This window comes from Bufo bufo, chromosome 2, assembly GCF_905171765.1.
Source record: "Bufo bufo chromosome 2, aBufBuf1.1, whole genome shotgun sequence".
Classification (NCBI taxonomy): domain Eukaryota; kingdom Metazoa; phylum Chordata; class Amphibia; order Anura; family Bufonidae; genus Bufo; species Bufo bufo.
Window position 1 is genome coordinate 590204666 of NC_053390.1, and position 14758 is coordinate 590219423.

Genomic DNA, 14758 nt, shown 5'->3' on the forward strand with positions numbered 1-14758 from the left:
GCGGAGGCACGAACCGAAATGTCGCGGAAGCGATCCGTAGTACTTCCAAAGCCTTCAGCTCTGTGCCCCTGCTCCGTATCTTCCGGGTTGCAGACCCATTCAAGTGAACGGGTTCGCATCCGTGATGCAGTGTGCACACGGCCGGTGGCCGTATATTGCGGATCTGCTGTTTGCGGGCCGCAATACGAGCACAGCAGGCAAACGTTCGTGTGCATGAGCCCTAACTCTATAGAAGTAAGGTCAGCAGAGGCCCATATTATTATAAATCATGATAATGCTGCGCGCTCCTGCAAGTCCAGAAAGGAGGATCACACTCACACACGGAGCGTGATTCCCACAATGGACTCGCTCATGTGAAGGACAAGGATAGTACTGTTCTATCAGGGGCCAGCTGTTCCGTTCCGCAAAAAACGGAATGCCCACGGACGTCATCTGTATTTTTTGCAGATCCGTTTTTTGCGGACTACAAAATACTTAAAAAGCTATACGGTCGTGTGCAAGAGGCCTAAGGTTGATCAAAATGGCCAATTTCAACAAAACGATCATTCGTTATGGGAAATTTAACAACAAACTATTGTTTTAGCCAACCGATGATAGACTATTATCATCTGAAAAGAAGTCGGCCATGTTTAATATTTTCAGCCAATAGTTGTACGAAAGATCTTTTATTTAAGAAAAGATAATTCGTGGACAAAGGATCTTTTTTTGAATGAACGTTCCTTTTATCCATCGCCCAGTTCCATTGAACATGTATGGCCAGTCTGAACAGCTGTAACGGCTAAAATGGACTAAAATGTGTATGGTCGTGCCTGTGAAATGAACGTTCACCAGATGTGTGTTCGTTCAACTGTCAACCAACTTCTATCTAATGTGTATGGCCAGCTCTAGGAGGTTTACATATAGGTTTTCCAAGGTGCTTTTGTGCACTTCTGCTTTTTTCGTGGAGTTTTTGTACCTGCGATTTTTGGTGCGTGTGTGTGTATGTTTTTTTTTTTTTTCTGTAAAAACACCAGCTCCAAATATTATCTAAAAATCAATGGGAAATATGAAATGCAGGACCCACAGGAATTCTTTGGTACTGCAATTTTTGGTAAATAGGTGCCTTTTTTTTAAGGGAGGGTGTAAAAAAAAAAACACAGTATACTGAAGCTCTTGCAGTTTTTTTCTGCTGTTTGAACTAATTTCTATGGCCAGAGCAAAATTATGTGTGTAGGGACCCTAAGGCCTCTTGCACACGTTTATGTTCCGTTTTTTTGCGGTCCGTACACAGAACCATTAATTTCAATGGGTCCGCAAAAAAAATTGATGTACTCCGTATACATTCCCTTTCCGTATTTCCATTTTTCCGTTCCATTCAAAGATAGAACATGTCCTATTATTGTCTGCATAACGGACAAGGATAGTACTGTTCTATCAGGGGCCAGCTGTTCCGTTCCGCAAAAACAGAATGCACATGGACGTCATCCGTATTTTTGCGGACCGCAAAAAACTGAAAAAGCCATACGGTCGTGTGCAATAGGCCTTAGGCTATATGCACACAACCGTGCCGTTTTTTGTGGTCCGCAAACCGCGGATCCTCAAAAAACGGAAGCCGTCCGTGTGCCTTCTGCAATTTGCGGAATGGAACGTGCGGCCATTTGTAGAAATGCCTATTCTTGTCCGCAAAACGGACAGGAATAGGACAGGTTATATTTTTTTTGCGGGGCCACGGAACGGAGCAGAGGATGCAGACAGCACACGGAGTGCTGTCCGCATCTTTTGCGTCCCCATTGAAGTGAATGGGTCCGCATCCGAGCCGCAAAAACTGCGGCTCGGATGCGGACCAAAACAACGGCCGTGTGCATGAGGCCTCAGACTGCCTTAAGAGCTGACCATAGACATAGAAATGATCATTAAAAAATCACAATAATTTTGCAGTTGACAACAGCAGCTTAAAGGGGTTGTCCGGGTTCAGAGCCCGGACATACCTCCATTTTCACCCCGGCAGCCCCCTGACAGGAGCATCGGAGCAGTTCATGCTCCGATCCTTTCCTTTGCCCTGCTCTAAATCGTGCAGGGCAAAGGCATTTTTTGGAGATCCGGTGACGTACCGGGGCTCTCCATGGGTCTGCCAGGAAGCCCGGTGATGTCACTGGCTCTGATGGGTGGGATTTAGCGCTACCCTACCCTGGTGGGTAGTTGATTGATGGATGAATTAATTCATTGAAATAAAAAAGCATCCTTGTACTTGTAAGGATGCCTTCACACAACCATAAGTATTTTGTGGTCCGCAAAAAATATGGATGATTTCCATGTGACATCCATGTTGCATCCGTTTTTTTGCACACCCCTTGTAACAATGCGTATCCTTGTCAACAAAATGGACAAGAATAAGACATGTTCTATCTTTTTTACATGATTGCTGAACAGACATATGGATGCGGACAGCACACTGTGTGCTGTCTGCAATTTTTGCAGCCCCATTGAATTGAATGGGTCTGCATCCAATCCGCAAAAAATGCAGATCGGATGGGGAGCAAAAATGCGTTCATGTGAATGGGGTCTAAATAGGGGCTTCTACTCCACAAGGTTTAGACAGTTCGGGGGTCATTTATCAAAGAGAAATACACCTAAATTAGGTGTATTTTTGGCGCAGATTGCACTGCAAAGGTCCTTTTCGCCGCAGTCTGGGATTTCTCCCCGCTCATGCCAGGTCTAAAAAAGGGAGATTGGCATGGGCGGGAGAGGGGACGGGCTGCTAGGCCTGTCTCATTTAATCTACGCCTGTTTCAGGAGTTAAAAAAGGTCTAAATGTAAGACAGCTAGGAAGGTGTCTTACATTTAGAAGTGGTGGAGGATCCGCCGAAGTTGTGTCGAGGCCGAACGACTTTTCATAACTCTGGCGGATCCACTGCCAGCTATAGGGGATATCAAGACCGGCGTCCTAATAAATGTGCTCCTCCAAGTAAAATGGAATCAATTGAGTGAATGAACCTGATAGTTTTTCTGTTGCTCCAAATAAAAGCTCAGTTAGTTTGCTAGACACAAAGAAACACATGCTATTATGGAACACATTATAAGAAACATTTAATTTTCATATGTCGCACAAGATATTCTTAGTAAAGTGCTGAAAAGTATGTATTGAATTCTTGCCTAAGCTTTGGGGCGAGCTTCTTATTTACAGCGCCCTTACCTCAGCACTGCATTCCTACAGTTACCCCTGTCCCTTCCATGAAGTTTATGTGATGGCTTCAAACAGCTGATTAGATAACCTGATAGTCACTGGCCGGACCCTTCTTCTAGACACTTAAATGCTGCTGTTCCTTTACAGGAATTCTGTTGTCGAAAACTGGCTTAAACACTTAGACCACTTGTCAGTATTTTGCATGAGTGTTTGTAAGAAAAACCAGGAGCAGGTCCAAAAAACAGAAACAAACTTTCTATTGTACTTTGTCCATGCTTATGTTCCATTCCTGGTTTTGTCTTTCAAATTTTCATGCAAAATACTGACCAAAATAAAACCAATGCGAAAATGAACCAACTTTTTAAATTTATTTTTAATCAATGAAATATTATTGTACTTTCAAATATTTGTAAAAAAATAACGCTGCCATCAGAGCTTTTCATCTTTTCAACCAATCGGGTGTATAATAAATGACAGTATGTAAAAACATTCCTTTTATAACATAATAATTGTACTATAGTAATAAAGCATATCATTATAATGTATAGTGTGTACAACAGCTCCCAGGTGTGTGGAACTACAACTCCCAACATGCCACTACAGATAAAAGCAATAGTCAAAACCACCAATGAAAAACAAGCACAATTATAGCAACGGAGATAAATAATAATTAATAATTTCTTAAAATCAGATCAGTCAAAGCCAATCATTATGTGGCCTGCATAAAGCCTTTCTAGATCTCGTAACAGTGGAGATCAGAAAACCCAATTATGGAGAATAATTGTTTCAATTATTATAAAATAACACTGATGATCAGCATTGCGAAGTCCGCATTGTTCGGTGGCAAATTCTTTCAGTAGAGCAAAACCTTATAGATGGTAGAATAATAATATAAAACATCATATAAAAAACCTGTGACTCAGAAGTCAGTGACCTAAATGACAACCATTGCCTGTCACACAGTTGCTCCTGAGCTCGCTGTCAAAAATAAAACATGCATGCAGACTACTCCCTAATCCACCGTCAAGATTAATACCATGCTTCTAGTGATCAATAACAGAATGGGCAAGACCCAGAATATGACAAATGCAAAGAGCAGTACTCACCGATAACTCAACGATAATCAAGGTAATTCATACTCTAATTTAGTTCCAGGCTATGATTTCTAGCTTCCACTACAAACCCTAGAAATGTTATCCAGGAAAGTTCAGTGAATATCGTGAAGTCAGCATGTCGTTTTGGACTACGTCAGGTTATTTCTCAGAATAGAATTTGGGTCTGACCTCTAAAGGGATCAAGGCAGAAGAAATAGTAAGTTCATTTCACAGTCTAGCAGACTCACAAAATGGAAAGGATCATGTAGCTACCCAGAGCTCCACATGTTAGTGTCTGTCAAACTGTCTTCTGCAAGGCTCATCAAGCTTTTCACCCAGTCTGACTTGAAGGCTAACAGTCCATCTCAACAAGTCTCATTTTACTGTACAACGAACTATCAATTAACCTCTTTCTGCACTGTCGAGACCTTTCATGCAAAACACTTTTTTGTAAAGACATCTAGACGTGTCTTATTCTTAAAGCTGGGAAGAATGCACTATTAAATAAAATTTATGAGCAATAGATTATGGTCCATAGGACTTCAGTGCCATAAGACAAACAATAATGAATGACCAAATATATAATACTTACTGGCGTGCCTGGCCCGGTGTTTGTTAGGTCTGATGGGATCCTGCTGATCCTCCTCGCCTTGTTCTGGGTCTTCTACTGTGATTCCAAAGGAGACAGTAGAAGGAGGTTCCTCTGAGTGCCCTCCTTCCTCTACAGACTTAACACACCCCTCATCAGGCAAAGATCTGGACTTATTTTCTCTGCCAGAGCAGTCTAAGATCAATTCCACCCTGGGAAAAGCTGTTTCTTGTGTCTCAATTACTGGGATGATTTTTGCCTGCTGCTTGCCTGTTATCTGGAATGTGGTAAATGCCCTCTGCACAGGTGTCTCTTTCTGAGTAGGGCATGCTGGAGCATCAGCTTCACTTTTTTGCATACTGTGCTCCACTTCAGAAGATGTGTCAGCGCCTAAAAGAGTCACCATAGGTACTCCTCTGGTATTTAAATGCATGTCTTGTGAGAGGGACAACTGCAATTCTACCATAGCACCTTGTAGTCCTTCTTCTGTACTTCTTATCTGAGGAATGTCAATTGTGGTGTCGCCTTTTGAAGTTTCAATCACTTTAGGAGTTATCTTGTGGCAGACAATGATCTCCTTGTCTATTCCTGCTTCCATTACACCAGTTCCACACTCTTTCCTTGAGGAGAAAGACGGACAGTTTGTTTCTGAGATTTCATGTCCTTTGGATACAGATTCTGGGCCTGTACGGATCTGCAATGTGGTACTCTCTGTGTATTCGTCTTTATTGATATTCTCATCCCCATTTTTATTTTCCACTGCCACAGTCTTGCTAGATGTTCTGTAATAAAAGTAAAAAAGTGACACCCTCATGAATACGTCTGTTCTAAAGCTAAACACGCATCATATACCGTATATACAGAACATCATATAGCTGCCCAAAACAGATCAATTAAATATTTTTTTTTTTTTAAAAGTGCAACGATAATTCTGGATGCATTTTCTGAATGCACAATAAATGTTAGATATACAGTATGCCTCATGCATTAATTTACTGTACATAGAAAGGCTCAACATCTGACCATGAACTTAAAGGAGTTGTCGGAGTGTTTAACACTGATAACCAATCCTCAGGATAGGTCATCAGTATGGAACTGGTGAGGATCCAACGAACAGCACCCACCGCGGTCAGCTATTGCATAGTGCAGGTGGTAACGGATGTGGCGAAACCAAACATGTAGAGATATTTTTGCAATTTTCAATTTTTTATTGGAATTTTGTTATTAAATACATTAGTTTTACTTTTTTTTACCATTTAATAGTCTAGCAAGGGGACTATAATAGGTAATCTTTCAGTTGCTTCTAAAATACATTGCACAATTCCTATAGTGCAATGCATTTTAATGTCAGTGCTATACTGACATTGACCAGCAGGTTATGCCAGTGAGGTGCAGCCTGCTGGGAAACACTGGAGACAGGCCTGAGGCCTACACTAGGCCCTGGTTTGGCTGCATAGGCATCGGCACCCTGCAATCTTATTTGCAGGGTGCCGATGGGAAACAGAGGGAGTATGTACCCCCTGTAACCCTCTACATGTGGCGGGCGCCACTGCCCATGGCATGTAAGAGGTTAAACAGCCTGGATAGGAGCTCCTGCCAGTCTGGACTGTTAGAGCAGAAGCACGGCTGTCATGTGAGAGCCAAGCCCCTGCTGTCCCTGCAGCGCTTAGACTGGGCAGCTGTAAAAAAGCAGTGGCCCAGCCTAAGACCCCTTAGTGAGCGCTGTAAAAAGGTGTATGGGTGGTCACTAATTGCAATTTTTCTTGTTTTCTTGTTTTTTTCTAGTTTTTTTTATGGTAATCTTTGCATTTCAAAAGCGATAACTTTCATATCTTTCTGCCAACATAGCCATATATGGGATATGGTATATGAGAATACCAATGTGAAATTGTAAAAGTTTTTTTTTCATTTGTTATATTTTAGGTTTTTTTATATATATTTTTTATGATTTGTGGTCATTTGCACTATACACTGTAATACTCCTGTATTACAATGCATAGGGATTCTGACAGAGCCATTATGTAATAGCGGCCGGGACATGGCAGGTCTGGGGGCCTTCCGAAGACCCGTGGATGCAATAACATGTATTTGGCAAACTGCAATTGCAGTTGTTGAGTGCCAATAGGAGGGCAGAGGGAACCCTCTTCCTCTGTTTAACCTCTCAGATGCTGTGATCGCTATTTACCACGGAATCTGAGGGATTAAACTGCCAGGATTGTCATTATCTCCAATCCCAACAGTGAGAGCACAGTGCATAATACAGCTGGCATCTTTCTTTAAGTGATGATGCAGGCCCAGCTCCTCAGCCCATGTCATCGCTGTAACATACATATTATGGCACAGAGCTTTAACTGCCTACGCTCTGTCACATAGCAATATGCTACTGAGCATGAGGAGGTTAACTGCCCTGTTCTACATAAACAGTCTGCATATCTCATCATTAAACTAACCTACAGTCCAATGGAGCAGGACTACATTTGCTACTCTGCTCTACGTATCAGCCAGCTTGTCCAACATTATGGATGTAATATGCTAACAGAAAAAACTTTCTTAACCTGTAAGATGGACTGCATAAAAGCTGTATTAACTACAGACAGAGCAATGTTGTTGCACATCCTTATTATCATCCATATGATGACCGGGTTATCTTATTATTTAGTCATTTTCCAGCATATGACCCTGCAATTAAAGAGAAAATGTAATAATAATGCAACTGTTGTTTTCCTGTTTGCAGATGTTTTTTCCCTTCATGCTAACAGCTCACACAGCCTTGTACAATAGTAATAAATCATAAGCCATACTAAATAACTAGATAATATTTACATACACATTACATAATATTTACATACACATTACATAATATTTACATACACATTGCTATGTCAATGGCCCCTATGTATCTAGCACAATGAATGGGTTAACCTCTTAGTGACCAGCCTGTTTTGGGCCTTAGTGGCCAAGCAATTTTTTTTTCATTTTTCGTCAAATTAAAAGGGCTATACATTTTTTATTTTTCCGCCAATGTAGTCATATGAGGGCTTGTTTTTTGAAGCACAACTTGTAGTTTTTAATGGCCCCTTTTTAGGAGTACAAAAAACGTACTAATTAACTCTTATTAAGGGCTCATGTACACAAATGTATTTTATTTCTTTTCGTGTGCATTCCGTTTCCATATGTCCGTATTTCCTTTCCACCAAAAAATAGAACATGTCCTATTATTGTCCGCATTACGGACAAGGATAGTACTGTTCTATTAGGGGCCAGCTGTTCCGTTCCGCAAAATACGGAATGCACACAGACACCATCAGTATTTTTTGCGGATCCGTTTTTGCGGACTGCAAAATACATACATGAGCCCTAACTCTTTTTGAGGAGATGGGAAAAAAATGGTAATACTGCCAGTGAGTTACGTTATAATTTTTGAGGCATTCATTTTCCGGCATAAATAACTTTATAACTTTATTCTCTGGGTTATGATCACAGCAATACTAAATACTGTATATATCTTTTTTTGGTTTTTCTACTTTTGCACAATAAAACCCCCCTTTAAAAAAAAAGAAAATGCTTTTGCATCTCTGCACCAAAGACCCATAACCTTTTTTTTCACTCTATGGAGCTATGTGAGGGCTTGATGTTTGTGGGATGACTTGTAGTTTTTATTGGTATCATTGTTACATAATACTTTTTGATCTAATTTTGTTCCTTTTTTGTGGGAAATAAGCAAAACACAGCAATTCTGGCAGGTTTTTTTACACTGTTCACCGTACAGGAAATAGTATATTATAATTGTATAGACTGGATCGTTACAGATGCGGTGATACCAAATATGTGGTGGGGATTTATTTATTTTTTGCAGTTTTTCCCATTGCAAAGCTTTTTTTTAATGGAAAAAGATATATTTTTCAAACTTTTTTATTTATTAAACCTTTAACTTTTTCAAACATTTACTAATCCTAAAAGGGGACTTTGACAGGTGACCTTTTGATCACTTCTATAATACACTGTACTACTTACGCAGTACAGTGTAGTATTCTGTCAGTGCTATACTGACAGGCACCAGCAGGGCACAACCTGATGCAGATATAATGCCGGCAGGTCTGGGGCCTTCAATGGGGCCATGCGAAGACATCAACACCCTGTGATCACATTTGCGGGGTGCCGATAGGAGACAGAGGGAGCCCCCTTCCTCTAAACTACTTAGATGTTGTGGCCGCTATTGACCATGTAAGGTGTTAAACAACCCAGATTGTAGCATCTGCCAAACCAGGCTGTTAGAGTAGAAGCCAAGCTCTTATGTGAGAACTAACCCCCTACTCTCCACTGCATGGGAGACCCATAAAAAGGCAGTGGCCTAGCTAAAGACAGTTAGTGACCACCGTAAAAAGGCATATTGGCGGTCACTTCCAGATTAAAAGGAATGTGTCATCAGAAAACCTATTATTTAAATAATATTTTTATGTTAAACGTGCTTAAAGAATTTTTGGTGATGATACGTTTCATTTTCCATGTCACTATCTATATTTAAAGAAAAATACTAAAAAACTGCAGCTTTCATATTGTCCACTAAGGCTAATAATAGGCGCCTCTTCTCGGTCTGTACAGATCACTTTACTGCAGTTATCTGCTTATCATTACATCCAGCATTAGAATGACTGTCATCACTTATATTTAAATAGCACAGGATCCACCATTCACAATAGGTCATATCACAGCTTATCTACTCCCTGCTGACAGGTCACAGAGAATGTCTAGAAAACTCTCCCAATGAGGTGGTCAGCAACTATGACGCACGGTGGCTGCTGTAAAGCATGTCTCAAAATGGTGTTAACAACAGCACAGCCAAGATAGCTGTCCCCTATCATATCCTGGAGGATAGGTCATCAATATTCTACTCCTGGGAAACCCCTTTAACTTTGTTTCTCCATCATATGTTTCACTTGTTTTTGTGCTATAGTTATTGGACAGATTTACAGTATTTTTTGCCCCATAAGACGCACTCCCCCCCCCAAAAGTGGGGGAAAAGTGCCCCTGCGTCTTATGGGGCGAATGCTGGCAATTTACATCGCAATCTGCGATGTATTAGTGAGGAGGGAGGAGGGGCTGTAGTAGGCGGGGAGAGCAGCGGGCAGTGCAGGCACTGTACTCTGCCCCCGCCGCTCAGTATGTACTGTATTATACCCAGTGTTAATCATAATATCTAAACTGAATAATGATGCGCTCCACCTGCTCCCCCTGTGCTTACCGGTACACATGTCACGCTCCTGTAGTAAGCACTAGCAGGCAGGCCGGGCGGCCGTAACTCACTGAGGTCACGTGCCTGCTCCGCCTACTTTAGAATGAAGCAGGCGGAGCAGGCACGTGACCTCAGTGAGCTACGGCCGCCCTGCCTGCTAGCTGCTAGTGCTTACTACAGGAGCGTGACGTGTACCAGTAAGCACAGGGGGAGCAGGTGGAGCGCATCATTATTCAGTTTAGATATTATGATTAACACTAGGTACAATACAGTACATACTGAGTGGCGGGGACAGAGTACAGTGCCTGCACTGCCCGCCGCTCTCCCCGCCTACTACAGCCCCTCCTTAGGAAACTGTGGATGGGATAATTCCTCCCTAGGAATCTGTGGATGGGGGGGGGGTCTGTGGATGGCATTATGATGGTGGGGGGGATCTGTGGATGGCATTATGATGGTGGGGGTGATCTGTGGATGGCATTATGATGGTGGGGGGGTCTGTGGATGGCATTATGATGGGGGGATCTGTGGATGGGACTGTTATAGGGGGATCTGTGGATGACACATATAGCAGTGTCATCCACAGATCCACCACCCTATAACAGTGCCATCCACAGATCCCCCCCATCATAATGCCATCCACAGATCCCCCCCACCATCATAATGCCATCCACAGATCCCCCCCACCATCATAATGCCATCCACAGACCCCCCATCATAATGCCATCCACAGCTCCCCCCATAACAGTGCCATCTACAGATCCCCCACATAACAGTGCCATCCTCAAATCCCCCACCCCATAACAGTGCATCATCCACAGATCCCCCATAATAGTGTCATGCACAGACCGCCATTAGTTCAAACCCACCAAAAGCACACCTTTTGGTTAAAAATATATTTTTTTCTTATTTTCCTCCTCAAAAACCTAGGTGCGTCTTATGGGCCGGCGCGTTTTATAGGGCGAAAAATACGGTACTAATCAAAATGCACCAGAATTGCTGTGTGCCACATTAATTAGGTGTTTCAAACACTTTTGGGGCATGGCTTAGAGGAACTGAGCTTGGTTGAAGATGTGTCAAAGTGAATCAAATATTGGGTACAAAATGTTTGCAGAGATTAAGCCAAGAAATACAGTAGGTTCTGTACAGTTAGACAGGTGTCTATCCATACTCGAAATGTATCATTCAGCATGAGCTACTGTCATAAATCTGGCACATCTTTAGAATGCTTGCTAAACTATTGGAAAAGATGAAGGATTCTGCCCCACTGACCTGATTTATAATCTTATTACACCTTCTTCAATTTATGGACAGAATATCAAACATTAATCGTAAGAATTTTCTGGAACAGTAGATGCTTCATGGCTGTCAAATTGCCCATGGCCTAAGGTAGCAAACCATATCCTGGATGACCGTAGTCGATTTTGCCTTATTGAGGAAAGAAATTCTTCCCTCATCCCACCAAGGCAGTTGGGTAATTTCTCTATTTAGTATAATTGGCCTCCATTATCAGTTATCACTTTATCATTTTTAACCTCTAAACCCTAGTTTAACTTGTTCTTATTTTGAGTATTTGCAATTCTTTTCACAGCACTGCAGTAAAGGGTATTCAATTAGATCATTTCTTTTGGAACAGATAGATTCTCATCCTTGAATATGAGACAGGCAATAAAAAAGGATTGAGTCTCTGGGTGGTAATACAAGTTTGTAACATTTACTAGTTGTACAGAATAGTGAGAACATGTCTTGGAAGTATTGTATGCACTGTTCCTATCCAGAGGCTGGGTAATAATAGTCATTAAAACACTACCTCAGATATCAAGGAAAACTGTGAAAATAAAAATTACTGCAAATATTTATAGTAATGTAAAATGATCTGAGGTCCCATACAGTTTTATCGAACTATTAGTCCTAATAATTACACTAAATTATAGAATGTCAAACCACTTGGCTATAAGGGATATGATGCTGCTCATCTCTTGACTTTTACTATACAGTGATATCATATCAATAGAATCCTATGTGAAACCTGAATTATATGATCATTAAAGAAGAACTCTCAACAAAAATGTTATTCTCTGACCTGTCAGAAAGGTACATGATGTCATCTGCAGTGCAGTTCATTTTCTTACCAGTGGCTGTATTTGTGAGTTATAACCTCCTTTATGCTTCTCACCTGTGCCATGTGACCAGCAATCAGACTCTCCAAATAACCCAGCATCCTATGTGTGGACAGGAAGTCAGTTTCTCTATGTATTCCAATGGGAGCCTCAATGTTAGTCTCATAGGAATGAATAGAGAAGTAACTGACTTCCTGTCCTGTGTGAGTTGGAGATCAGAGAGTTGGTCACATGACACAGCATCCTATGTGTGGACAGGAAGTCAGTTTCTCTATGTATTCCTATGGGAGCCTCACTCTCAGTATCATAGGAATGAATAGTGACGTAACTAACTTCCTGTCCTGTGTCAGTTGGAGATCAGAGAGTTGGTCACATGATATCACTTTCTAGCAGGTCAGAGAATACTGTTCTACTTTAAGGTGGGGATTTAAAAAAAGGGCTGGAAAATGATCAAGATAAAAAAGAATCTTACCTTATTACTTACCTCCATCAATCTCTTGCTGCTGCTCGGATTTTTGATCCCCACTGCTCTGCACTTCCTGTCTCAGCTCAACACATGGAAATGCCAGGAAGGCACGCTAGTGATTGGCATTTCCAGCACAGGAAGAGGAGAACATTGGAGACTAGAGCAGCATCAGATTGGCAGTGGTGAGGAATCAGTGGAGGCGAGTAAAGCTTTTTTTACAAAAAAATTTTAGTTATTTTTTTTTTTTTTTTCAATCAAATCGTTTTTTATTGTGCAAATAAAGTTGGTATATCACAATACAATTTGCATCACAATTTTTCTGGTGTTTTCTCCCCTCAACATCTCGAATACCCATAATTGTATAAAACATTATCATATGTCCATATATTTGATACATCTTCCACAGTCATTGTACAAAATGAATATACCAAGATAAAGACAAAACATTAACAGAGTCATTTGACTGTTAAAACCCCAACAACTCCCACCCCCCCTTCCCAACTGCCAACCCCCCCCCCAAGTCAGAGCATGAATTTCCAAGACCTTTTATATTACAACATGAGTGTGAGACAACCATTCATTCCACAACTTTTCAAACTTCAAAGGACATCCCCTCCTAACAAACACTCCCTTCTCTAATGTTAACATATCATGCACCTTTCTCACAAATTCATCCACAGTTGGCGGACTCCCCTGGATCCACCTAAAGGCAATCAATTTCCTGGCCACATACAGTAGTCTCCCAACTGCCACCTTGACAGCCTCTCCCCCACCAATCTCTTTCACATATCCCAGCACACATATCTTTGGGTCCTTCTGCACCCTCAACTCCAGGTTACGATTAATCAAAGTCAGCACCTCGTCCCAATATCTACTTAGCACTGGACAGGACCAAAGCATATGAAATAAATCTGCACCTTCCGCCATACATTTTGGACAATTGTCATCAGTTCTAATCCCAATTTTCCGTAAAAACACTGGAGTTTTGTAGACTCTGTGGATGATAAACAGTTGTGACAACTTGCCCTGTTCACTTACAGACACTCTCGGGATTGCCTCCAATATATCTTCCCACTGTTCCTTAGGGATGTCCCCCAGATCCTTTTCCCATTTTCTCATCCTAGTAAGGGGGAATTCTATCAGAAATTTGTCTAAAAGCAGAGTATACACCTGTGATATCAAACCTCTCTTTCCTCCAGCTGGGAGAACCAGTTTATGGACCATATCCATTTTTGCTATAATGCAACCCTTCCTCATCGTGACATCATAGGCGTGTCTCAGTTGCAGGTATTGATAGAACCACACTTTGGGAATGTTGAATTCCTGCTGTAGACCTTGAAATGATTTAAATACACTAGTCTCAATCAATTGACCTATCCTCATTATTCCATGGGATTCCCAATTTCTGACTCCTGATAGAGAAATGAACTCTGGCATCAAGTTATTGTTCCATATTGGGGAAAGCTCTCCTACCCCACCAACTCCCCTGATCAATTTCACCTTTGCCCACACTTTTTTCATAAGCTCTATAAGCGTCAATTTCTCTCTCCCCCCATGCATCCCTGCACCTTCCAGAATACCCATAAGATCCCTACTACCCAACCAGTGTTGCAGTATCTTCCCCGTCACATCTGGTAGCTGAAAATGAATCCAACCCTTGAAATGGTGACACTGAGAGGCTAAGAAATAAATCCAGGCGTTAGGGACAGCCAAGCCACCTTCAGACTTGGGATATTGCAGCGTCTCCAGCTTAATCCTAGCTTGACCATATTTCCAGATAAGATCTCTAAATATCGAATGTATTTTCCTAAATCTCTCCACTGGGATCCATACAGGGGCATTATTCAATATGTATAGTAACTGAGGCATCATTACCATTTTTAGGAGATTCACTCTGCCCACTACCGACAAAAAGAGTCTACCCCATGTCCTTGCCTTAAGCCTGAAGGTATTTAGCAAAGGAGTTAAATTAAGTTCTTCAAAATCTAGCAGTCTAGGTGTTATATATACCCCCAGATATTTAAACTTGCCCACCCAGGGAATCAAACTATCTGCCTGCACACCAGATAGTGCCTGTCCATCTACCGGCATCAAGG

General features: G+C 41.6%; 1 protein-coding gene across 3 annotated transcripts in view; it reads right to left on the minus strand.

The window, feature by feature from the left end:
* SYNPO2 (synaptopodin 2) overlaps positions 1-14758 on the minus strand; it is a 324643-nt gene that overhangs the window by 56468 nt on the left and 253417 nt on the right. For all 3 annotated transcript variants that reach the window (XM_040418272.1, XM_040418274.1, XM_040418273.1), the window contains one exon: positions 4850-5628. In XM_040418272.1, the coding sequence (XP_040274206.1) occupies positions 4850-5628 (779 nt within the window). The remainder of the gene's footprint in view (positions 1-4849; positions 5629-14758) is intronic.